The 26,889-nt window shown below is 36.9% G+C and overlaps 1 protein-coding gene across 1 annotated transcript in view; it reads left to right on the forward strand.

Annotated features, from left to right (window-relative positions):
• Positions 1 to 25,789, forward strand: part of CANX (calnexin) — a 32,064-nt gene extending 6,275 nt beyond the window's left edge. The window contains exons 2-15 of the mRNA XM_027867018.1: positions 8,446 to 8,646; positions 9,006 to 9,079; positions 10,017 to 10,075; positions 10,660 to 10,801; positions 11,597 to 11,678; positions 12,177 to 12,369; positions 14,603 to 14,792; positions 16,488 to 16,601; positions 16,857 to 17,013; positions 18,070 to 18,285; positions 19,011 to 19,130; positions 19,365 to 19,497; positions 21,234 to 21,313; positions 22,343 to 25,789. Coding sequence (XP_027722819.1) covers positions 8,449 to 8,646; positions 9,006 to 9,079; positions 10,017 to 10,075; positions 10,660 to 10,801; positions 11,597 to 11,678; positions 12,177 to 12,369; positions 14,603 to 14,792; positions 16,488 to 16,601; positions 16,857 to 17,013; positions 18,070 to 18,285; positions 19,011 to 19,130; positions 19,365 to 19,497; positions 21,234 to 21,313; positions 22,343 to 22,396 — 1,812 coding nt within the window. The 5' untranslated portion in view covers positions 8,446 to 8,448 and the 3' untranslated portion in view covers positions 22,397 to 25,789. The remainder of the gene's footprint in view (positions 1 to 8,445; positions 8,647 to 9,005; positions 9,080 to 10,016; positions 10,076 to 10,659; positions 10,802 to 11,596; positions 11,679 to 12,176; positions 12,370 to 14,602; positions 14,793 to 16,487; positions 16,602 to 16,856; positions 17,014 to 18,069; positions 18,286 to 19,010; positions 19,131 to 19,364; positions 19,498 to 21,233; positions 21,314 to 22,342) is intronic.
• The last annotated feature ends 1,100 nt before the right edge of the window (positions 25,790 to 26,889 follow it).

The following is a 26,889-nucleotide window of genomic DNA, read 5'->3' on the forward strand; positions in this document are numbered from 1 at the left end:
GCTTCCAGAAGACCGTGATCCTCTTCTGATTGAGTACCTAATTATGTTTGATTAGTCAGTGATGGAAAAAAAATCTTGCTTCTGGTGGAGAAAGGACCTTATTGTATCTAATCTAGCTCAGATTTCTCACTGTTGTTTAAAGCAGTGGTGTCAAGCTCAAATAGAAGTGGGGACCCTAAACCATATGTAAAGATTTCTGTTGGCCACAAGTTGACTTAGAAATATTGTATTTTTATTTTGTTAACTCTTTCCCAGTTGCATTTTGATCTGGTTTGAGTGTACTCTGAATTGTTAAGGGCCTTGTGTTTGATACTTCCAGGTTAGAGGACCAAGATTTTTTAAAAATCAGTTTGTAGCTTAACGTTTTTTAAAAGTCACCTTCATTAGGTCAGTAAGTAATTTCTGAGCTTCCAAAGTGCTTTTTTTGGAATATTTGGCGGGGGGGGGGGGGGTACTTTTTAGTAGCATCAATTATATTAGGATTTGTGAGAACTTGGCTTTTGGTGGGTCATCAATGCTGTTTTAAGTGCCTTTGGTGTTATTTTCTAGGTTTGAATAGTTTCTTGCAAGGATATCACCATCAAGAAAATTGCTTATTTAATCTTGTACTGCTAAGTTGACAGTTTCCTGAATAAGATGTGGAAGAAGGCTTATATGAGATAAATAATTTCTAGGTTTGGAATTGAAAGCCTAGGTACCTTCCCACTCAGCCATCTTTTCCTTCCCATAGCTCCAACCAGGCTAGAATTTTTATGTGGTTATTTAGCTATATTTTTTCCATATCTTCCCTTCATTCAGATACCTTGTATATTTGTTCTTCAGTTTAGTTGTCTTTATTGCAGAGCCACTTTTTATACACTTGGTTCAATCTGACTGCTTTTCCCAGTTTTGTTATTTTTATACTTTTATACTGCCATTTTTATACTGCTGTCTCCTCTAGCCTAGAATGGTTATGTTAGGGGCAAAGTGTGGTGGTTCCACTGTCCTTGGTAAATGAAATAATTTATGTTTTTGGAAGTTTTTTTTTTCCCGATTCTTTGCCATTTTTCTTCTGTTTTCATTCCTGAATGTCCTTGGGATATTACTTGGGGTATCTTGCCAAACTTTCTTTTTAAACCCTTAACTGCTTTTCTGCTTTATGAAGACAATCCCGCTCATAATCTTCTGTCATTATTTTATAAGATTTTATAAAGTATCTCCCTATTAAGTAAACTCAAGTTTTCTCCTTTAACCTCAAGGATCAAACAAAATCCTATTAGGCATTGAAAGTCCTTCAAGAATGTGGCCTTAGATCCATCTTTACAACTTTATTGAACCTTTCTCACTCCATGGGTTTGAAGTCCAGCCACACTGGCTTCTTTGCTGTTTACAAGGCACACTCCCTTACCCACCCACCTTTGTGTCTTTGCACTAATTGTCCTCCATGCACATACATAATGCACTTTTTTATTCTCACTTTATGAGCCATCTTTCTCTGGCACGTTGTCAAATGTTTGCTGACTAAGGCACTTTCTGGACTATTTTTGTGTCCTAGTGGCAGTTAAATTTCTTGATAAAAGCATTATAGTCAGTGTCAATGTCATTTTTATTGTCTTTTTTTTTAATTTTTGATTTTCATTTACTTTTTTAAATAGTTCAAGGTTAAATTGACTTACTTGCATGCCTTCTCCCCCCCTCATTTGTCTTGTTTTTTTGTGTTTGTTTTTAATTCTGATTTTAGCTCTGACTAAGCCAGTGGACTGACTGTACATAGCTGCCTCAGGGATAACTCCCATATAATTATCAAGTCTTTTCCAATCCGTTAATATATAATCTATTTTGTTCTTTGTGGTATTATTTGGTGCTCATTATGTCCAGTGCCTACCAATTATCTTCTTGAAGATGATATCATATAGAAGTCTGAGGCTTCTATAGAGTCCTGCAAGTCTTTGGTATCTCCTATTCTTTTTCCTGCACTATGCTTTTCCACCAAGAGCAAAAATGTCTTGTTTTTCTGGTTCTAAACTCCTTGAGAGCAGGGGAGTAATGTTTTATCGTTTTTGTTCCCTGTACCTTCTCCTATGGACCCCTTCCACCTCCTGCCTTAAGTAGGTGCTTAGTAAATAAATATTTATTTAATCTAAAATGGTTGAAGAGAAGTTCAATTGAAATTAGTGGGCAGGCCTTATTGAAGGTTTTCTAGATGATTGGAAATTTGTTATTACTAATTAGGATACCTCCTTGGGCTGGGTGTTTCAGGGCAAGTTTAGAAATGTTTTGAAGATGTTGACTAATCAGTATTCAGTTTAACAAAATCATTTTTACTGTTTTTCTGTTTTGCTTAACTGCTAATATAGTATTATTATTTTGTTTCCGTTTCATTATGAACTAAATAAGTTTTTGTGTGCTGACCTGGGAAATTTAATCACTCAGTATATTTTCTTTTTGGAAAATACATACTGGATTACAAACAACTGACAAATATGACTGAACTGACTAAACAGCCTACACAAAACAGGTCTGACAAGCCATAGTAATTATTTTGACCATGTAGACAGTGGTAGAATATTCCTCGTGAATAAATGTAGACTTCACTAATTAATATTTCGTTGTAGTCTAAAACATGATGTAAACATAGTGGAAAGCTGCAGGGTACTGTGAAAAGAATGTTGGATTTGGAATCAGATAAGATCTAAGTTCAAATTCTATGTCTGATAACCCTGTGATTGTGAACAACAGAGGGAAACTCATCCTCAGTGTTTTCCTTATCTATAAAATGGGGGTTAATGGTATCTATAGGACAGTGCTGTTGTTAGGATTGAATGGTTGCCTATTTTTATAATTATACTTAGGCTATCTTGAAAAGTATCATTTGTATAAGAAATTTTTTGTAAATCATGTAGATGTAAAGATGTGAACTGCTACTGTAACGGGCTTATAATTGATGAATATAGCTTTAGATTTGGAGGCAAGGTTGGAAGATAACTTTAAATCAGCTTCTCCAAGCTTATCCACTACAATAAGACCTAAAAGGGCATCCAATTTTAAGTCAGTTTTATGCAAATGTCTAGTTAGAAAGCAGACACTTATACTTATTCACTTTATGCAGAATTCCTAACACTGTAGAGGAATCTTTTTGGATTCAGCAACTTTCTGTAATATGTATGGAATAATCCAATTTACACAACCTTGTTTAAAGTTCCAGTGCCTCATCATGCTGTGAGAAATGAGTGACAAAGGAATGTTGGAGGACTGTGTCAGTGGAGTGAGCACAAGATTTGGCAGGTTAAATATGGGCCTACCAGTGGACCGTATGTTATCCAGGAACCAGTCTAGCTAAGTACAGAGGCTTATCACCAGAGGGTTAGTAACATATGGAACCTGTCTGCTTGATTATAGAGAAGCAGTAGTCTGGTTGGAGAGAGAGTACCCAAACCTTTTAAATCATGTATCTTTTCAATTACCCAAGATTTACACAAACATCTTGACCTATTTATTACATGAAACAGGGAGTTTGTGCATTTTGGACATTGTTGTATGTGAATCAAGACTTTGTGCTCAAGAAAGAATTACCTTAGCTTCTCTTCTAGATAAAAGATCAATAGGATTGTGTCTTCTACATGTGATTGCAGCTTCCTTGAGAATTTGTTTATGGTCTTTTAAAAGATTTGCCATGCCAGAAAATTTATTATATTTCAGCCTACCTTGTAATAAGGTCAGTACTCAACCCTCCCAACTTGTTATAGTACCTGCCAGAGCTTACGCTATGTTGGCCTACCTTTCAAGAATCCAGGGTCACCATAGAGTGGTGAACCTAAAGTAGTACAGGTAAACCAGTTGGGCTAAAACTTGGGTTTGTAAACTGGAGACTGTTCTGTGCTGGTTTAATATTTTTCACCTTTTATATTCTCTTTTGTTGCATTTGTACCTTTAGCCATTACAATTGAGGGCTATCTGGAAAACTGGTTTTAGAAAAATGTGCTTAGCCATGGAAACCAAAATTAAGTGACATATTTTGACCAAGGTTAATTGATTTGAGTGCTTTTTAATATTCTTGGCATTTTAAGCCAAAGTCCAGAGCTTGTTCCACAGCACCAGTGGATTAGTCTTTAAATCTAGATGAACATGAGAAATGATGCCCAGAGAACTCTATTGCCTTTGACGATTTGAATCTAAGCCTCATTTTTTAATGTCTTCTGGTCAGTGGGACTAGAAAGGAATGGGCACACACTCATGCTTCTCATGCTTCCAAATTGATTGGTCAAGACCACACTCAAATTGTAGACTCATCTAGGGTGTTGTGCCTGGCAAGTGCATGTTTCTGCTGTTATAGACAAGTTGGTCTACTTTTTCTAGAGAAGATGAAATATATCCTGAAAGAAAAACAACTATGTTCTCCTGAGATTAAGAAGTTTGACCTTTTTTTTTTTTTTTTTTTTTTTTTTTGGTGAGGCGGCAGAGGTTAAGTGACTTGCTCAGGGTCACACAGCTAGTAAGTATCAAATGTCTGAGGTCTCATTTGAACTTAGGTCCTCCTGACCCCAGGGCCTGTTCCTTATCCACTTTGCCACCAGTTGCCCCGACAGTCATTTATAGCTACATCAAAATACAAGCTTTTTCATTAAATTCTTTGAAAGCTAATATGGGAATGGGTTTTCTTTCTTTTTTTTTTTTAAGGCAGTTGAGGTTAAGTGACTTGCCCAAGGTCACACAGCTAGTAAGTGTCAAGTGTTTGGTCTGAGGCTGCATTTGAACTCAGGTCCTCCTGACTTCAGGGCTGATGCTCTATCTGCTGCGCCACCTAGCTGCCCCTGGAAATGGATTTTCTGTAAATGGTACTTTTAACAAGACATTGGCTGTGAGGCTAGTGATTTGAACTATACCTTACAGAGCTGAGAAATCTGTTTACTTTAACTCAGATGTTTGTCTTTTAAAACAATTCAAGTAGTATAGTGGGAACTAGATTGGTATACCTAAGGAGATTTGCAATATAAGAAACTCCAACAGACAGAAATGTTTTGTCGTACTGAAACTTTATTGTATCTCCCCCAAACATTTTTAATTAGCTGTCCAATGGAAATTAAGAATTAATCTCTTGGATGACTTGTGTAAAGAAAAACAAAAGGCAATAATTTAAAAAAAAATGAGCAGTTCTTAATTCTTGTTGTTGTTTGTCCTTCGTTCTCAAAGAGGACCATGACATCATCGAGGTGATGCCATAACATGCAAGTGAATTGTATTTAAGTGAGAGAGAGCTGTGCAAAGTCAAAAGTCGCCAGCCTCATTTTTCTCCTCCAGATCCATCTGTGTCCAGTGGCGAGATATAGATCAGGACAACTGGTGATGGCTCCGGATGCAGTGGGAAACCAGGACCTTTTAAAGTTAAGGTCTTTCCTAGGTCCCTCTTTTGTAATCTATCTTTAATCTACTCCTAAAGGAAGTGGAAATTCAGTAAACGCCGTCTAGCTGTATCCTCTTAGAGTAAGTTATTTGCAAGTGTATTTAAAATTGCATATAATGGGATTTTTTTTTAATTGTCGAAAAAAATTTACTGAAGATACTATTTCAATTTGTCTGGGTTGAGAATACCTCACACTTGGTAGACAGAGGGGAAATCATTAAAATAATCTTTTGCTAAATTTGGGGCCAAGAGGATGAGCAGCTGAAGGCGCTTATGAAGCAATATGGGCAGCAGGACTGGAAGTTTCTTGAAAGCCACTTTCCTGTAAGCATTGAGGTTTCTGAGAGCTCTGTTTCTGATTTTGGGCCTTTTTTCTGGGGAGGGAACAGGTGATTGATTTCTGAATACACATTGGGTATAGTACTTTGAACACATGGTTTTGGCTTTTTGTTTGTTTTTTGTTTTTCTCAGAGAAAGGGGAATCATACAATGTCAGAGCTAGAAGGGACCCTAGAGATCATCTAGTCAACCCCCTCATTTACAGAGGGGAAAACTGAGGTAGGGAGGTGGATTGATTTGCTCAAGGTCATACAGATACCAGGTTTAGCAGAGCAGATAAGGGAACCAACTAATTCTGGGTGGGACCTTCTCAGCACTTGGAAAAATTTATAATTGGCTCTTTGGCATACCCTCAAACAACCTTTCCCTTTTTAGCTTTGGGGTAGTATGGAGTGAATGGAATGAAGCCCTTTATTGCCAGCAGGAGTTTGGCCTAGACAAGGCCTCCTTGCTGTTTACTTAGGTTTTAAACCTTGAAGCCTTCAGTTTTAAGAAATTGGCTTGTTGTTTATTACCTGTGACAATAAGTTCTTTCAGCAAATATTTGAATACCTGTAGTATACAGTAGAACATGCATAGGATTCTGAAGCAAGCAGACGGTTCCTGCCCTAGAAGTTTATAAGCTAGTAGAGGGGCAGTAGTACCTGTACAAAATATTCTGGGGTAGAGGGGTGGTTTAAGAGGGAGTGAACATAGGTTGGAGATTAGGAAAGGCTTCTTAAGGGTGATGGTATTAGAGCTGGGCCTTCAAGAATGGGTTAAATAATGAAAAAATGTAAAGAAGGGAGGTTTAGCAGTTCCAGATCTTAAACTATATTACAAAACAGTAATTATCAAAACTATCTGGTACTGGCTAAGTAGTAGAAAGGTGGATCAATGGAATAGAGTAGATGTACAATACACAGTAATAAATGATTGTAACTTTCTGTTTGATAAATGAAAACATTTAAACTTTCAGGATAAGAATTCACTGGTTAAAAAATTGTTGGGAAAACTGGAGATTAGTCTGGCAGAAACTAGATATAGTAGACCAATAACAGATTTATGGATAGGAGAAGAATTTTTGAATAAACAAGAGATAGCACTGTGAGATGTAAAATGAATAATTTTGATTACATTAAATTAAAAGGTTTTAGTACAAATAAAACCAATGCTTCTAAGATTAGAAAAACAGCAAAAAATGGGGGGAAGTTTTTTATAGATGGTTTCTCAGATAAAGGCCACATATCTCAAATATACAGAGAACTTTGTCAAATTTTAAGAACATAAATCATTTCTCAATTGATACGTGGTCAAAGGATAGAATCAGGTAGTTTTTGGAGGAAGAAATCAAAGCTACATATAGTCATATGTGAAAAATGCTCTGAATCATTGATATTTTGAGATACCATAAATATTGGAGGGGATGTGGAAAATTTGGGACACTAATACTCTGTTGGTGGAACTATGAACTGAATTTTGGAGAGTAATCTGGAATTCTATCCAAAGAGTTATAAAACTGTATACCCTTTGACTCAGCGATACCACTATTAAGTCTCTTTCTCGAAGTGATCAAGGAAAAAGAAAAAGAACCTATATGTTTTTAAATATTCATAGCAGCTCTCTTTGTGAGGTGTCAATGAGCTGAAAATTGAAGGGGATGCCCATCAATTGGGGAATTGCTGAATAAGTTGTGTATGATCGTGATAGAATACTACTGTGCTGAAAGAAATGATGAGAAGGTTGATTTTAGGAAAACATGGAAAGACTTGCATGAAATAATGAAGAATGAAATTAGCAGAACCAATATTGTAAACAGTAACAGCAATGTTGTTCAAAGAGTAAATGACTAAGCTTTTTTGAGTTATGTGAATGTTCAAAACTACAAAAGACCTATGAAGGAAGGTGCTATCCATCTTCAGAGAAAGAATTGATATATAGGACTTTATATAGTTTCACCTATATATCTGTGTCAAATGTTGGCCTTCTCTAGTGTGGTATTGGGAAGGGAGGGAAACAGCTTAGAAGTCAAATGTAACAAAAAAATTTTTAAATACTATTTTTAAAAAGAATGGGGTAGGATTAGGTTTATCCAGATTTTTCAAGTAACAGGAACATAGGAAGGATAACTAATACATTATTGTGCCAGATCCAAGAGACAGTTTGATAGAAATAAATATGAAATCATTTATTTAGATTTTGAAAAAGCCAAAAGACTCTTTAAAATCTTCTACACTAAAGGAGAGTATAAGCTAGCCAAAACTTGATGCAGAAAAGACCAGGAGATTTTAGTGAACTGCAAATTCAGCAAGAATCTGGTATGACTAAGTTTGCCTGTTAGGAAAACCAAATGATTTACTATAGTATTGGAAAGGGAGGGGGCTTTCACTATCTATTAGAAAATGACTAGTTACTTACGAGTTAAATTTGATTTGCACATTATGATCAAAGTCTTATGAAAGGCTACTCTTTTCATTCCCAAATTTTTGTGGCCTATTTTCTGTATGCACAGATATGTATATCTGTGTGGTATGTATGCAAAGTTGTTTCATGTATTTATAATGCATTTTCTACCTAGCTTTGTGTAGTCACAAAGCAGCCTTGGGCAAATATTTTTTTTTCTTGAACCTCTACTTTCTCCTGTATCATAGAGGGGTTGACCAAGATGATCCCTAAGGTTCTGCATGAAAATAAAGTGCAAGAGAAGTTTAAAGTCATGTTCTTAGCTCTCCTGTTTGCCTCTACAGACCATGGAACCAAAATGGTGGTTGTTTATGGTTTTGCTGCTCCTTGGAACAGTGGTTCAGGCACATGATGGACATGATGATGAAGATGATGATGACGATGATGATGTGATTGATGTAGAAGAAGATCTGGAAGATGGCATTGAGGAAGTAGAAGACTCAAAGCCTGGAGATAGCGCTACTCTTCCACCTCCATCACCAAAGGTTGGAACATCTTTAACTTTACACATTTTTCTTCTGCTGTAATTAATGCATTAAGATGAACTGGGATCTTTGTATTTCAAAGTCAAGAATATGTATTGAGAATCTATTTTTAAAAACCTGCAAGAAATCTAGCTTGGATTTAAAAAAATAGATATTTACTCTTTGTCTTTCCAAAAGGAAAATTTGGCCAATTTTAAGAGACTAGACTAGAGACCTATTTTTAAATACCAATATTCTTTAAAAAAAAAAAAAAAAAGTTTTGAGTTGGTTAGAAACAAGCAAAAAAAAGTGCTGCTTGCCACCCAAGTAGATTACTGAAGAATCGGTATTGATTTTTATTTTGTTATTGTTCAATTCAGGTTACCTACAAAGCCCCAGTTCCAACAGGGGAGGTTTACTTTGTTGATGCCTTCGACAAGGGAATGCTGGTCGGGTAAGCGTGATTTGGGGGGAAATGTTTAAAAGAAGCAAATACTCTATAAATTGAAGTTAAAATGGTGTGATATGGAATTTGGATCTTTAATATATCCAGAATTTTCCAAAATAACCTGGAATTAAGATTCAATTTATTTTGAAGTGACTGTTTATTCTAGGTCTTTGTTATATTATAGTAGTACATAAATAGTAGTGAACTCTGCTGATAAGAATATATGAGGATTACTTTATTCCTTTTAAATTTAGGATTATGTGTTTGAGAAAATATAAGTATTTATACACTGTGTAAGTGGATATGTAAGATAGATTTCCTCCCTTCCCAACATACTATCTTTGTAACATAAAAAGAAGGGAAAATTCAGTAAAACCAACCAATATATCAACTGATTCTGATAGTAATATATGCAGTATTTCACATGCTTAGCCCTCTACCTCTTCATTAAAGAAAGGGTGATAGATTTTCTTAAGATCTTTGAAGCCAGGTTTAGTTGGTTCAGTCTTTCCATTGCATTGTTGTGGTCAATGGTACTTGTGCTCTTGGTTTTGCTTATTTCACTTTGTATCAGTTACATATCTGCCCCAAGAGTTTCTGAATTCTTAATATTTATTGTTTCTATAACAGGTTTAGAATTGCATGTTTTGTTTATCTATTTCTCGATATGTGGGAATATACTTTGTTTCTACATCTTGGCTACCATGAAAATTTTTTGCTTTGAATTATTTTGGTTGATAAGGGACCTTTAAACTCCTTAGAATACACTTCTAGCAGTGAGATCACTGAGATAGAAAATATTTTTAAGAATGGGAATAGCAGAAATGTGAATTTCTGCACTTTGCTTTACCAGTAGCGTTGATGGCATATGTAACAAAAATTATCTTCAAAGATAAACTTTCAGCTGTATCTTAATGTTTGTTTGGGTTTGTTTTTACTACAGATGGGTTTTATCCAAAGCCAAGAAGGATGATACCGATGATGAGATTGCCAAATATGATGGTGAGAATTCCATCTAACTTAACAGATTGGAAATTTATGACTTAACAAAAATAACTCCTTGCCTTTGCTTTACTGTCGTTTGCAAGGCAAGTGGTGTGGGCAAAGCAGTTGATCTCTTAGGCAGTAGTTTAATCCTTACTATATTCCTGTCTTCCATGTGCAGTAATTTGAGCCTTTGCTAGTTTAAGAGCAAATTCAGAGCTTGTTTGTAACATGTGATGTCAGCATAGAGAATTTGTCAAACATCTATGATCTCCCAATAGAGTGTATTATAGCCTCATCTGTAAAATGAGAAGGTTCAGAGGATTTAGAGTTGGAAGGGATTGGTCCAGTTGTCTGTTTTACAGGTGAGGAAACTGAGACCCAGGTCATGTGACTGGCTTATCACAGACAAGTAGCTGAGGAGACATTTGTATACCCACCCCATCCCGACTCTAAAAACTACTCCCCTCTTCCTGTCTCCTAAACTTAATTGGGTTAGATGAACTCTAAAATTTCCTTGTGCTTTAGATTCTGTTATTCAGAATAAATAACATATGTCTAGGGAGCCCTGAAATTCAAGCAATAAATGTGTTGTTATGCAGGTAAATGGGAAGTGGAAGAAATGAAGGAATCTAAACTTCCAGGAGATAAAGGGCTTGTATTGCTATCACGAGCCAAACATCATGCCATCTCTGCGAGGCTGAACAAGCCCTTTACATTTGACACTAAGCCCCTCATCGTTCAGTAAGTGAAAACTAGCTTGATTGAAAAATGTTGAAGGTGCAGGGAGGGGAGGGCGATATTTTTAAAGTTTTGATCTGAAAGTTATACTGTTTCTAGAAATGCTTATTTTACTCTTCTGAGCTTTTCTGTAAAATATAAATGGGACTACTCTTCTCCCCAATAGTGAGTGAATATGTGAGCTTTTCAGTCATTTCATTGTCTGATGTAGAGCACTAAAATAAGCGCTTGAGTAGTATAAAAATAAGATTAATACACAGAATAGTAAAAGATTGCTTTTTACTTTTAGAGTGGTACTCTGTTAGTGTAGGAAATCCCTTCTACTGGTGTAGATGAGTATCTGGTCTCTTGACTTAATTTTAGTTTCCTGGGACACTGAGTGGTTAAGCAACTAGAGATACTAAAATCTGGACTTGAACCCCCAAGACATATACACCACAGCTGACCCTCTATCCTCCATGCCACATTGCCTCTTCAAAATTGTTCTATTAGTGCTAAAGTTAGAGTGGGTTTTCTGCTTTGTGTTTAAATTTGTCCCTGTGAGACTGCTAAACTGGTAAACTTTGAGGTTTTTCCCCTCTACAGGCGTGGGGCTTGGATTGCTGTCAGACACATATCCTATAACCAGCAGCATATTAGTTTTTGATTCACTTTCTGCCAGCAAAAGGAGTGATGGTTTTTCTAGAAAGCTAACATTAGTCAGAGAGGCAAAACAGTCCATTTTTAAAGTTATCTCCTTCCCCCTATCAAAAAAAAGTGAATGCTTATAAAGCCTTCTGACTTTCTGTTTAAAATCAGGTATGAGGTGAATTTCCAAAATGGAATAGAATGTGGTGGTGCCTATGTGAAATTGCTTTCAAGAACTCCAGAATTGAATCTGGTGGGTATTTTTCATTTCCTGTATTAGATAAAAAAGTGCTTTTTGTTGGTTTTTTCCCCTCCAGAATCTCTAGGGATAGGAAATATTTTAAGACACATGAGAATGCTTTACTTCATAAATATTTCAAAAAAAATTTGAGCAATTGCCCTCTTTGACACTAATGTTTTAAGAATTAGGAGTAAAGATGTGGTAACCCTGTGCTAATACAGATACCTAAGGATTTTTCTGTATCTCCTTTCTAGTTAGAATGACTTGATAACATTTTGCAACATACAGTTCTGATTACCTTGCATTTTGGGGTTGGAGGTGATTTTGGAAATGTGTTTAAAGACTCCCCCGTTGGCCCTTTTGACTTGTACTCAGTTTACATCTTTGACTCAATAGAAATTGAGATTTAAAGAATTAAATAATTTAGGGGAAGTTAAGAGGAAGGAGGCTAGGATAGGCACTTGAATCCTAATATAATCCTTCATAATTAATTTGCTTTTGTCTCCAAAGGATCAATTCCACGACAAGACCCCTTACACAATTATGTTTGGTCCAGATAAATGTGGGGAGGACTATAAGCTGCACTTCATCTTCCGGCATAAAAACCCAAAGACAGGCATTTATGAGGAGAAGCATGCTAAGAGACCGGACACAGATCTGAAGACCTACTTTACTGATAAGAAAACACATCTGTATACATTAGGTAATAGCCATGAGACTGAGTCTGGTGGGAGTATCAGAAATTCTCTTGTTTGGATGGGAACTGCCAAACAAGAAAATTTAAATTTAGTAAAAAGAAGTCTATATTGATGATGCTTTTTTTAGAGATAAAACACGTCTTTTTTTTTTAAATTTTATTAATTTATTTTGATTTATCAACAATCACTTCTATAAACTTTTGAGATTTAAATTTTTCTCCCCCTCGCTCCCCAAGATGGTGTGCAATCTGATATAGGCTCTACATATACATTCCTATTAAACATATTTTCACATTAGTCATGTTGTAAGGAAGAATTAGAACCAATAGGAAGAACCACCAGAAAGAGGAAACAAAACAAAACAGAAGGAAAAAATAGCAAATAATATGCTTCAATCTGCATTCCAACTCCATAGTTGTTTCTTTGGATGTGGATATCATTTTCCATCTTTGGAGATGTCTTAGATTCTTGCATTGCTGAGAAAAGCTAAGTCTGTCAAAGTTAGTCATTACACAGCATGGCTGTTATTATGTACATCATTCTCCTGGTTCTACTCACTTCACTCAGCATCAGTCCATTCAAATCTTTCCAGGTTTTTCTGAAGTCCACCTGTTCATCATTTCTTAAAGCACAGTAGCATTCCATTACATTCATATACCACACCTTGTTCAGCCATTCCCCAATTGATGGGCATCCCCTCAATTTTCAATTCTTGGCCACTACAAAAAGAGCTGCTATAAATATTTTTGTACATGTGGGTCCCTTTTCCATTTTTATGATCTTTTTGGGATACAGACTTAGTAGTGGTATTGGTGGGTCAAAAGGGTAAGCTCATTTTTATAGCCCTTTGGGCATAGTTCCAAATTGCTCTCCAAAATGGTTGAATCAATTCACAACTCCACTAGCAATGTATTAACGTTCTAATTTTCCCACATCTTCTCCAACATTTATCGTTGTCCTGTTTTGTCATGTTAGCCAACCTGATAGATGTGATGTGGTACCTCAGAGTTGTTTTGATTTGCATTTCTCCAATAGTGAGTTAGAACATTTCTTCATATGACTATAAGATGGCTTTAATTTCTTCATCAGAGAACTGCCTGATCATATTCTTTGACCATTTATCAATTGGGGAATGACTTGTATTCTTATAAATTTGACTTAATTCTCTATATATTTTAGAAATGAGGCCCTTGTCAGAGACACTGGTTGTAAAAATTCTTTCCCAGTTTTCTACTTCCTTCCTAATCTTGGTTGCATTACCTTTGTGCAAAAACTTTTCAATTTAATGTAATCAAAATCATCCATTTTGCATTTCATAATGTTCTCTATCTCCTATTTGGTCATGAACAGTTGTCATTTTTTAGCACTGAAAGTTCAAAATGGCAAGTTCAGATAAGCTTTAAGTTTGAATATTTTAAGAGCAAAAATTTTGTCCCAGAGCAAATGTTTTACAGAGGAATGTTTCTAGCAAAGAGAGCACTGGATGACCTGTCTTAATTCCTTTGTTGTTGTTCAGTCGTCTTTTTTGATCATGTACAACTCTTTTGCAACCCTATTTGGGGTTTTCTTCCAAAGATACTGGAGTGGTTTGCCATTTCCTTCTCCATCTCATTTTACAGACGAAGAACTGAGGCAAACAGGGTTAAGTGATTTGCCTAGAGTCACACAGCTAGCAAGTATCTGAGGTCTGATTTGAACTAAGGAAGATGACTCTTCCTGACTCTAACCTGGCACTCTATCCACTTTTCCACCTAGCTTCCCCATCTTAATTCTTAATTGAATGGGGTTATTTAAGGGATGGAAATATGCATGCGTAGAGTATATAATTTTCCCATTGTTTTGAAACCGATTTTTTTTTCATTACTTAATTTAAAATTAAGAAGATGAGTAATGGCAGTCACAACATAGATACCTTTTCCCTCTAGAGCTATACTGACTTAAAAGTTCCTTCATCTTGTCATGAGGAGTAAGAATTTGTGTCATGTCAGTGGTGTGAGTGAGGTAGAATATAAGCCATCCTCCTTTGTCCCTTTAGATCTTATGTTGGATAAACACTTGTGAATGAATGGTCTTTTGATCAGGTCTTGCACATAATATAAATGTTTAATAAATGCTTGGGTGATAAGGCTCTTCTATATTAGGGAACTAGTAGCAATAAGTATTTTGGGCAGTGTGTGGAACAGTGTTGGGTAAAATTCCTCTTGCTCTGTAATATTTTCCTGTAATTTTTCTTCATAGTCTTGAATCCAGATAATAGCTTTGAAATATTAGTTGATCAAACGGTTGTGAATAGTGGAAACCTGCTAAATGATATGACTCCTCCTGTGAATCCTCCCCGGGAAATTGAGGATCCAAATGACCAGAAGCCTGAGGACTGGGATGAGAGGCCCAAGATACCAGATCCTGATGCTGTCAAACCAGATGACTGGTGAGTTAGGGCTGAGTGACTTGAAGAGCTTTTTTTACTCCTAGGGTAGTCGGTCTTAATTATAGTAAGTAGTTGAATATAGAATGGGAGCTGTTGTTATGTAAATTCGGGTTTTAAAAAAAAAAAAGAATTCTGTGGTTGGAATTTATCTTTAAGAACTCTTAGACACCTCCATTTTGCACATTGGGAAACTGGCTCCCAGAAAGACAAAGTTGTTGAAGGTCACTTAGCTGGTTCAGTAGCAAAGTAGGAATAGACGCCAAGTCTCTTAATGTAAAATATTTTTTCTGCCGTACCAGGGTTGGTTCATGCTTATATTAAATAATTCAAGTGTAAAACAATATAGGAACAATTGTAAACCACCTGCTTTTAGTATTGATTTAATTACTATTTTTTTTTTTTTGAAGTTTCTAGTTCTTGGTAAGTGGCCAAATCCTTTATATGTTACTGGCTTTGGAATTATTTTAGAGAAACTAAATAAAGCTAGATTACAGCAGTCTGTTTTTTCAGTCTGTTCTGATTAACTTGACAAAGAACATGGGTACATATATATATATGCACTTATACTCAGTCCTTTGGGTCATTTAACAAACATTTATTTGTGATGTTCAGGGTACTCTTCTAGGTGCTTCAGATATACAAAAATGCAAAAAAGGATTTATTCTCTAAAAGATGATACATTAAGGAGAAGGGCAATATGATACCAAGTTATAACCACTCACAAGTGATTTTTGTGTGCCAACGTGTGTACGAACATTAAGTATAGTCCATATAAATACAAGGCTGTTGAGGAATGAGCAGAGTACTTGAATTTGACAGGATCAGGAAAGGTTCCATGTAAAGGTAGTGCTTGAGGTGAATCTTGAAGGAAGTTAGGTATTCTGTGAGGACAAAGAACTTTATTGGCATGGGGGAGTAGTGTATGAAGGACAGACAGAAAGGCAGTTTGGTTAGTTTGTAATGAGCAGGGTGATACGTATAGTGAGACTGAAAAGATAAATTGAGGCCAGATTGTGAAGGGCTTTAAGAAGCCAAACAGAAGCCATAGGGAGTCAGTGGAATTTTTGAGTTAGTGATATGGTCAGATGCATATTTTGGGAAAGTTGCTTTGGGAGCTGTGTGAAGGATTGGATTAAGAAGAGATTTGAATCAGGGAGACCAGTAAGGATACTGTAGAAATAGACCAAACAAGATGAGGTGAAGGCCTAAAAACTAAGGTGGTGTCTCTGTACACAAATAAATATAATACAAATGTATTGGGGGGGGGTGTCAGGATAAAGCGTTCTTAAGAAAATTTGAGTAGGAGTGCTTTTGAGTAAGCCAGGAGGGGCCAGAGCAGAATAGCTCACACAGAACACCTGGTTCTCTCCTATCATACTCTTTCCATGAGCCTGAGTAGAGCTAAAAAGCTACTTGGTGTCCTGGAGGGAATGCTGAATTTAGAATCAAGAAAGCTGGATTCAAATCCTGCCCTCAATAACTTAATATAATTGTGGGCCAGTCACTTGACTCTCAGTGCCTTAGTCAGCTTCCTCATCTTTAAAATGAAGATAATAATACTTGTACTGCCTTATTTAGGGGGTTGTGAAGAAAATGCTTTGCAAACCTTATATAAAAGGTACCAGTAGGTTTGGTAGAATATGGTGCTAATCATTATTAAGTAACCTTGTTATCTGTTTCCCCTTGTCTCATAAGGGATGAGTCTGCTCCTGCTAAGATTCCAGATGAGGATGCTACAAAACCTGAAGGCTGGTTGGATGATGAGCCTGAATATGTATCTGACCCAGATGCAGAGAAGCCAGAGGACTGGTAGGTCTAAACCTCTCACCCCATCTCCTACCCCTTCCTCTTCCTCCTCCTCCTCCTCCTTTTTTCTTTTTTTTTTTTTTTTTTTTTTGTTAAAGAATTCTTAGATTTTTTTTATGATCTGTCATCAGAATATTTTTAAACTAAATAATACAGCACTATAAAGCTGGGTTGTTTTTTAAACAGTATCTTAGGGAAAAGCAATGAATATTCTATTTGTAGCGGAATATATTTAAAATCCTAAAATTTTATCTCTAGGGATGAAGATATGGATGGAGAGTGGGAAGCTCCCCAAATTGCGAACCCAAAATGTGAGTCAGCCCCTGGTTGTGGTGTCTGGCAAAGACCTACCATTGACAATCCCAATTACAAGGGCAAATGGAAAGCACCTATGATTGACAATCCTAACTACCAGGTTCGTGTCTGATGTTGGTTTGATCTGTTGACTCTTTGGGGACTTTGAGGATGGTCATTTTGTTGAGAAGGTAGCTGGCTGCCTCATTTCTTTCATTGATTCTGAAAGTATTCAAAGTTCAAATTGAAACAGAATTTTATATTAATGCAGAGATAGTTGAGTGGTTCTAATTGTTATCAACTTAGATAATGGAGACTATAAATGATGTCACTTTATAATTTACAGTTGACAGATTTGTCCTTTTTTCACCTTTGAAACCAGAACCTCTGGTTTAGCAATGCTACCACCAGGTGGCAGTGGTGCCTCAGTCCTGTAGCTAAGCTCTGGGCAAGGAATCTGGAGATCTAGGCTCTTGTTCCAGTGAGTCATGTATTCATGGACAAGTCATATGACCTCCTAGCCTTTGTTTTTCTTTTCTCCTTAAAAATTAGGGAGGAATCTACCCCAGGATACATCATAGGGTCAATTGAGGATCAAATGAGACTGTGTATAAAGTTGCTTTAAATTATTTAAAAATTAACTTCTGTTAAAACAACTGAACTTAATATTATCAGGTAATAGATTAAAGAGATGCATAGCTTTTGAGCAGCTTTTAAGGGATATTATGATTTAATGGATAGGGTCTGAAATTAAGAGTAATACCTTGACTTCTACTTTGGGGCAGACTTACAGTATAACTTTTTATCATTCAAACTGCAGAATGAAAGTATTTCCCTTTGAGAGATGGGCAATTATGTAGGTGTTGAATGTTAAGTTTTTCTGTTCTTTAACTTTTTCTAAGGTATATTTCAAGTGATTTGAATCTAATTGGGTAGAAAAAAAAAATAGACTGAAATCCATTACCTCCTAACCAAATGGTTTCTGTTTTAGTGATCTGAAATGCAGTTTCCCTCCAGAAATTCTTCATAAATCTGTTTGCTTCTTTTTTAGAAATAGTTAAAATTTTTGTTTTCATGATGAGAGATGGTTTGCAGTTATATACATGTGCCTTGGTTATTTTTATAATGAGTATAAAGAGAGGATCTTGCTTTAATTTCCTTGCTATTTTCTTTATAGGGAATCTGGAAACCCAGGAAGATTCCAAATCCAGATTTCTTTGAAGATCTAGAGCCTTTTAAAATGACTCCTTTCAGTGCTGTGGGTCTGGAGCTGTGGTCTATGACATCAGACATCTTTTTCGACAACTTTATTATTTGTGCAGACCGAGGAGTTGCAGATGATTGGGCCAATGATGGGTGGGGTCTGAAGAAAGCTGCTGATGGGGCTGCAGAGGTTGGTGAATGTGCTTCTGAGGAAACACAAGGATTCATGGAAATGTTGTTTGGTTCACTCACCAAATTATTCAGAGGGACTAGAAAATTTGAGTCTCACTGTCACGTGCAGAAAAGCGCAGGTTCCAAAAGAGAAGGGAAATGAAAGAAAATTGAACTAGATCTTCTAGAACTTAAGGCTTAATTTTAGAACTTCCATTAACCAAATTGATATAATAGATTGCTTTTTGATTGTCCCATCTTTGTGAATTACACTTTGAAAAGTCAGAAGCTTAAGTTGCACACTGGCTTCTTTTAATAGAGACTTTTTATAAAGAGTGTAGACATTGTCAAATTAGAGCAGGAGAATTGGGTGAACTTCTCAATCAGCAAGCATGTTAAGAACCTATGTGCTGTGCAGTATGCTTAGTGCCTAGGATATAAAGCCCTGCCCTCAGGGAGATTCTTTTGAGAAACAAAAAACATTTAAAAAAAAATAAAGGAAATATACATGGTAGTTTGGGGAAGGGTGGATGGCACATGCAGTTGGGGATCAGAAAAGGGTTTATATAGAAGGCGGTGCTTGAGCTGAGTCTTGAAAGACCTAAGGAATGCTTTGAGATAGAGGTGAGGACAGTTTAATCCCAAGAAGAGGGGGGAAAAGGCTAGTGAAAACCATATTAGCTAGGTTGTAGAGTATGGTTATAGCCAAAATTTAAATCGAATGCGGTTCTACTTGTATTTCAGCCTGGTGTCATGGGGCAAATGCTTGAAGCAGCTGAGGAGCGTCCATGGCTTTGGGTGGTCTATATCCTTACTGTGGCCTTGCCATTGTTCCTTGTGATCCTGTTCTGCTGTTCTGGAAAGGTATGGGGCTTTCTTTGGAGAAAATTATTTGGGAAGACATTAAGTTTGGTGACTTACTTAAAGATAAAAGCAGGGTTCTCATGAACAACTTACAAGAAATAACAAAGCCAAAAGGGCTGTATGGTCTGGCTCACCAATTCACAAGTACCTTCCTAATTTAAATTATTTTGTCCTAGTAATGCACTGGAAATGTGTAAACCTTCAGCCAAGTTTGTGAGGATTTTACTGTTTCAGAAACAGCCCAGTGCTGCAGAGTATAAGAAGACTGATGCTCCTCAACCAGATGTGAAGGAGGAGGAGGAGGAGGAGGAGAAAGAGGAGGAAAAGGAGAAGAGAGTTGAAGAAGAAGAAACTGAAGAGAAAATTGGTGAGGACTCATTAAGTATTTCAAATCTGTAGCACCAAATAGTATCTGTTTAAACTCAGGATTCAAAGACAGATAAATGCCAAATGATTTGATTTTGCCAAAAGCTTTTGCTCATAACTCCCTATGGATTTCCCTTCAGCATGTCTAAAACCAAACTTACTCTTTCCCTCCAAACCTGTTCCTGCTTTTGCTATTAGTCTGTGGCATTAATCAAGCCTTTACAAATTTTTAAATATGTTTTTGTTTTGTTATTTTAATACTCATTTTTATAGAATTTGATTCCCAAATTCTCTTTCTCACCCCTCCCTTCTCCTTGAAAAGGCAAGCAATATATTGATTATACATGTGAGGTCATGCAAACATTTCCATATTAGCCATGCTGCAAAAGAAAACACACACACACATATACACACACAGAAAGTGTAAAGTATGCTTCAAGTCTACACTGTAGTTCATTTCTCAAGTCCTTTGGAATTGTGGATCATTGTACTTGATCAGAATGGTTGTCATTATCCACAGTTCATAATTGTACCAAATTGCTGTTACTGTGTACAGTGTTCTCCTGGTTCTGCTTATTTCATTTTGCATCAGTTCCTATAAATCTTCTCAGGTGTTTCTGGAATCATTTCTTATGGCATCAAACATTTGAATTTTTTATCTCTTACTCATCCAATTCTATCAATTATACTTCCATAATAGATCTCTGCTGTACCCTGTATTCCAAATGTAACCCCCTTAATACAGGCTCTCATTATTACCTGCCTGAACTATTGCAGTAAACTTCTTAGGCTTTCTTTTCTGTCCTTGAAATTGCTGCTAGATGAATTTCCTTTTATTTTGATTTATCTGCAATCGCTTCCATCGCTTTTGAGTTTTAAATTTTTCTCTCCCTCCCCAAGACGCAGTCTGATATAGGCTTTACACATACATTCCTGTTAAACATATTTTCACATTAGTCATGTTGTAAGGAAGAATTAGAACCCATAGGAGGAAGAAAGAGGAAACAAAACAAAACTGAAGGGGGAAAAAAAAGAGCAAATAGTATGTTTTGATCTGCATTTAAACTCTATAGTTCTTTTTTTGGATGTGGGTAGCATTTTCCATCATGAGACTTTTGGAGGTGTCTTGGAACTTTGCATTGCTGAGAAGGGCTAAGTCTATCAAAGTTGTCATCACACAATATGGCTGTTAATGTGTACAATGTTCTCCTGGTTCTGCTCACTTCACTTAGCATCAATCCATACAAGTCTTTCCAGGTTTTTCTGAAGTCTTCCTGCTAAATTAATTTTCTTTATGAATAAATCTCCCTCCTGCTCAACAGTCTTCCATGGTTTCCTGTTGTATACTAAGTAGCATTTCTGGTCTTGTATAATCTGGTTACCACTCTCCCTTTTTGTCCTCATCTTATTGCTCACCTCCATGATTTTATGTTCTCCCTCCCTGTTGAATATTTGTCCTTTGAGTCTTAAAACTCAAATGCCACCATCTCTGACTTCTCTTCACCCCACCTCCCTTTATTCTACAATCTCTCTGATGCATTTGCCATGTAATGTCATTGTATTTGTCTTATCTCAACCCTCTGGAAATGTAAGCTCCATGTGGGCAGGAACTGTGTCTGATTTTAACTTCCAAACACCTGGCACAGGGCAGAGTCTTATAGCAAAGCACTGGTGTAATGTTTATTGAATTTTGTTTTATTTAGAAGGTTTTCTTAATTTCTTTAACTTCTCTCGTAGAAGAGAAGCAAAAAAGTGATGCTGAAGAGGATGCAGGTACTGTTAGTCAAGAGGATGAAGATAGAAAACCTAAAGCAGAGGTAAGGAAAGGCCAGTTTGGAGGTATGACAAGAGTTTTCATTTCTTTAAATTCATATTAAAACAATTACAGTTGTATCATAAGTTGCACTTAGAGACTTGAATTCTGCAGGTTATACATATACTAGGCTGGTCACGGAAGGGATCGTGTTTTATTTGTTTTGAGATTGCGCAGCTACAGTACGAATACCAAAATTAGTTTTCACAATAAATGGTATGAAAGATGAATTCTTCAGTTTTCTTAAGATTTTAAACAGTTGCCCTGATCTAAACTTAAAAATTTCATTCCTTTCCATCTAAACTCCTTTGTCTGAAATTCTGGCCGATGTCATTATCACTGCAGCCTTACACAGATAAATCCAGTCCTGTAAATCCAGTCATACAGACATTTCATTGTCCCGGTGTCCCGTAGGCGCTCCTGCCTTCATACCTTTGTTTATGCTGATACCTCTCCTTGAACTTGTCCAAATCCTACCCTTATGTCAAAACCCAGCTGAACTCTCATCTTTTCCATGAAACCCTCACTGATCAGTGGTTTTTTTCCTTTAAACTTCTAGTTTTTCATTGTCTGGCATTTGGCATGTGAAGCCCTTGTATTGCCTTTTTCTTTTCATACTTCATTGGTCACAGATGTCCGCCAAAATCCTATATGATGGAGAGTGCAATCTGGCATAGGATCTAGCAATCTGGAAAGGTTTTGTGCAAGCATGGACCCAGTGGACTACTACTAGTATTAGTCCCAATGTAAAGCACCCATAAATACATACGAGTATTCATCATAGAAATAGGCCATTGACAGACAGAAGTCTTTCAGGTCACAATCACTCGCCTTTCAGCTTTTGTTAAAATCAGACTTTTGAGGAAAGTGTGTCTTGTATTCAGATTATTATATGGCCTGTCTTCTTAACTAGATTGTATGACTCTTAAGGGTAGCAACTATGTCTTAGCCACATGAGCACTCTAGCAAGCATTTCAGTAACTATTTGTTGATGATATGATGGATTTCTTACGAAATTCTTTTCAACCAACAGGAAGATGAAGTTTTGAACAGATCACCGAGAAACAGAAAGCCACGAAGAGATTGAAAGAATTTAAGAACTTGATCTGTGATTCCCTTTTCCCCCTATCCTCGATGTGATCCTAGGAGAGGACCTGGGACACACCTTATATGTTGAAACCCAGAAAAACCTCAAGACTTCACTATCAACAGATTCCAGTCAAATACTATCCAATGAAAATTTGAGCATCTAGCAGTAATTAATTGCAGTTGTGATAAAAAGAACACCATTCCTGTAGAAAGAAAGCATTTAATGTATGGGCTATGGATTCTGGATGTAACATGAAGCAACTAACCTGTTGGGTTTTTTTTTGTTGTTGTTGTTGGTTTTTGGTTTTGGTTTTTTTGGTTTTAAAACACTTTTAAAAAAATAGAATGTTAGAGTATTGCCAGTCTTCAAGAACCTTGGCTTAATTTAATGTATTAATCTATCCATGGAAAAATAACAGCAAAGTTTAGAAAATGCTAGGTGATGAATTGCAGTTTTTATAACGTAGTTTTTTTTTTATAAACTTCGATATTCCAAAACATTGAAGTGTCTATGTCCCTTAAAATTGATAATCATGTTTAAAGTGAAGTTATTTGTGTGGATAACATTGATTACTCTCTCCCACTCTTTCATTCTACCTCTTCTGGAGATTTGAGATTGGGGGAGAATTCCAGACCATAATAGATACTGTTTGATTAAGCTATATTAAAAACAGAGCTACAAAAAAGGCCCTTCTTTTTCCACTCTGTTGGAAGGAGCACGATTAGGCCACCATATGTATGTGTTGTGTTGCCTTTGGTTACTGCTAAGTTCCCAGTATTCCATAGTTGGCACTGAGAATAAATATGTGGGGAAACTTACCATTGGTACTTAGGCATTCAGGCTTCCCAGGCTGGTTGTCTGGGCTCTAACCTTACGTGGTTTCTCTAGACTTTGAGCACTACTCATTGGGGCTGTCGGGGTGTGCGAGTGTGTATGTATGGGGTCTTAACAATTTCTCCTTCCACTCTGTTGATATTGTTTTCCCCATCCCAGGCTTTTCCCTGCTGCTATGCAGTTTCTTCAGAGTGCAGCTTGCCCTCCATTGCTGGAAATGATTATATGCTCAGCACAGTCAGTGTTAAACTTGAGTGGTTTTACCCAAATGTCTTCAGTGTCCAAATACAGCATAGAGCATAGTCCCCCATTATTCCATTTATGTCTTTAGAGATTATAGTGGTCAGAACAGACAAGCTGATTCAGATTTGATTCAAACCGAATGCAATTGTTCAAAGTATTGGGCTTGACAGTGGAGTTGTCTGGGGCTTGTAGAACGAGCTACCCGGTATACATAACTGTTGAAATTTTTCAAATCTTTATTTGCTCTTCATTTAACAATTGCATCTTAAAGTACACTTGAATGTAGGGGATTCCAATTCAAACAAAAAGTTGCTAAGTGGCATAGTGTATTGCTGGTTTTAGGTCTTTTCTTGGGGGGGAGGAGGGGGAATTAAAATGCAGGTGAGGGTTATCTGAGCATTTACTTCAAAGAGTTAATGCTTTGTAATGACATTACATTCTACTGAAATATATTGGGAGCTGAATGTTGATATTTTAGCTCTATTTGTTTAGAATAGCTTGAAACGTACTGATTCACTGTCCTTGCACTGAATATGTAAACACTCCACAGTGTTCTTATTGGGAACAGCAGGAGGTGATATTAGAATGCTCAAAAGGAATTGTGGTGTCAGTTTATTTTGTAAACTACTCCATGACTGGCACGTTTCTTTAAAGGTTGAGAGGCAACAGGTGGAGGAGTAGACAATATTTTTTCTGCCTGTTCAATGCTATCTCCTTTCATGTTACCTTGCTAGGTCAAAGTGGCCATAAATGTAGCAATGAAGTCCAGTATAAATAAACCTTTGTTTAGTAAGGGCCTGAAAGCATGTTTACAGGTATCTACTTGAAGCAAAAGTATGGGACCATTGCGCTTCCAACTGTACCTTCAGAACATATTATGTGCCTCTCGTTGAGATTTGGTGATTTTCTTCTGCCTGGGCTATGGAAACTTAAGCTGACCCTGCATTATTTTGATTCTTTAAAATAGGCATCTTCATGCACCCTACATGACCAGGAAGTTTTCAGAACTTGTCATATAGACTCCATATTGCTTAACACAAGTGTTTTTATGAACAGTGGCTCTTCCTGGTTCACTCTCTCCTCCCTAGTGTAAGGTGAGGCCTCCTACTTCAGTATCTGACAGCTTTGTCATGGATGACCAGCAGCGCTTTGCACAGCAGCTCAACAAGAGGCAACAATGTTTAGTTATTTTACACTCCAGTTGTCTGGTTCATTAATGTGCAAATTCCTGTCCTCCAACACGTGCTCCTTAGTTTCTCCCATTCACAGAAAAAGTGCTATTCTTTTCCATATGTCAAGCTACTAAATGGTGTTGCATTAAAGCTACATGTTAATCTCTTCTGCTTTTGACTAAGCTTCTTTACCTTCATTGTGCATGTTTTCTCTTTCAGTGTGCACTACTTTGATTTTTGAGAGGGAAAGGGTGTTTAAAGTCAGTCTTCCCCTTTACTTCCAACACATTGTGGGAAAGTTAATATAGATCTTGACTCAACAGAAAGTATTAGGAACTGTCTTAGGAAAATTTTGATTTTTATATAATTAGAATTTGGGTTCAGGAAAGGAAGCTGGGAGCCTGAACAGCAAAATAAAGATAAACATGCTTGTTTGGTATTGTTGGTTAGATCATAGATTCAAAGTATTTTCAGCTGTTAATTTGTTTGTTAGGTGGTTAAGGATTTGGGGGGGCCAATGATGATTTTTCTCAAAAAGTAACCATTGCTACTCCAAACCAGATAATAGACTCCAGTTTTAATTTCTGATACTAGGAGTGCTTATTAAAACTATGCCAAAAGGAAGCTTTTCTATGAATAGAGGGGTTTTTTATGTTGCCATACTAAAGGGGGGGGTGCATATAGATGCAGCAAAATTGATGCTCATTACTGGCTCATATTTGGTTTTATCTTTAAAATGGAGGAAATAGAGAACATTTCCAACAAATGGGAAATCTGCCCTGAGATGTATGGTGACCTTAGGAAGAAAGGTTGGAGAACAGGGTTGGTGTTATTGATAAAGGTAGTGGTCATACAACATAAGTTCTTTCTTATGCCTCCACTTAGGGCAGTAAATAGGGTGCTCCTAGCCAGTGACTTTATTTTATTTTACTTGATTTGGGCCCATACAGTTTCTCAAGCCAGTAATCCCTCCATAAGTCCATGAGAGCAGTTTCCTTGTATTGCTAAACAGGAACTGTTCTCTCAGCAACCACTCCCGTGTCTGTTGTGGAAGGATAATTATAGATGCAATATGCATATATAAATATATTGGATAAGTTATAATGTAACAGTTTACTCTAATAAAGGAAATTAAAATCTATTCAGCTTTTCCCTTTTTATTGCGAATCGGCACCAGACCTGAGCAATGGGGCGTGCCTAATGACCCAAGAGAGGCACCATTCTTAAGAGGCAGAGAAACAAGTTTTTAGTTACACAGGAATAAATTATCTGTCTCACAGTTTGTGAGGTAATCTTACACCCCTGAGCTATAATAATTTGACATTCCTTTTACGCATAGAAGCAGCAGCTGTTTTCTTCTGCTCCTATAGGTGAAGGGGGTGTAGGCTTCTCTACAATCACCCCTTTCTGTACCTGGTTTGGGGTTTTGAAAGGCAGAAGAGTCTCCACTGCCTATTCATCTAATAAAGAAGTGCAAACCTACCAGCATTTGCAATTTGATGACTGAAGTTAAGCATTTATAGACTTAGTATATTGTCACTTGATTAGAAAAAATAATGGTTTCTAGAGAAATTAAATGGGCTTTTTTTTGTCCTTTTTCCTGGGTTTGCCCCCAGCAATACCAGACATACTGTTGATATATTTATTCTTGCTTGAGACTGTTTGATACGTAACAATGGTGTTCTCCAGTCCTAGCAAAAGCGCAGAAAGAAAACATCCTGGCTGGAAGTGAACCGTACACCGCATTCAAACAGCTAACCTGGGCCTAGCGGGTCCTTGGAAACTGGCATTAACTTACGCCAGGGTGGGAGGCCGTAAAAGGCTGGCTTTTGCATGCGCGTTCGGGTTCTATATCCCACCAAAACGACTCTACCTAAATAAGGGCCAGAGACAGGCAAGTTAGGGATGCCTTTGGATACCTTCTGATAAGGAAAAAGGCTGCCCTCGCTGGCTGCTAACCATGTCAATCATTTTCTAACTCATCCAGCCCCCTTCCGTCTCAACCCTTCCCCAGTCCCAGACTCTCGCCTTCTCATTGGTTGCTTTCCTTTTCTTTTTCTTCTCAGTTCCTTTTAAATACTATTTCCGTCCCAATCCTTCGCCTTCTCATTGGCTGGCTTCCTTTCTTTTCAGTTCCTTTTAAACGCTATTTCCGTCCCAGACCTTCGCCTTTTCATTGGTTGCCTTCTTTTTGCTTCCCTCCAGTTCCTTTTAAACGCTGTTTTTCCGAGCCTAAGTACC

This window comes from Vombatus ursinus, unplaced genomic scaffold, assembly GCF_900497805.2.
Source record: "Vombatus ursinus unplaced genomic scaffold, bare-nosed wombat genome assembly UNPS02014785.1, whole genome shotgun sequence".
In the NCBI taxonomy this organism is placed as follows: domain Eukaryota; kingdom Metazoa; phylum Chordata; class Mammalia; order Diprotodontia; family Vombatidae; genus Vombatus; species Vombatus ursinus.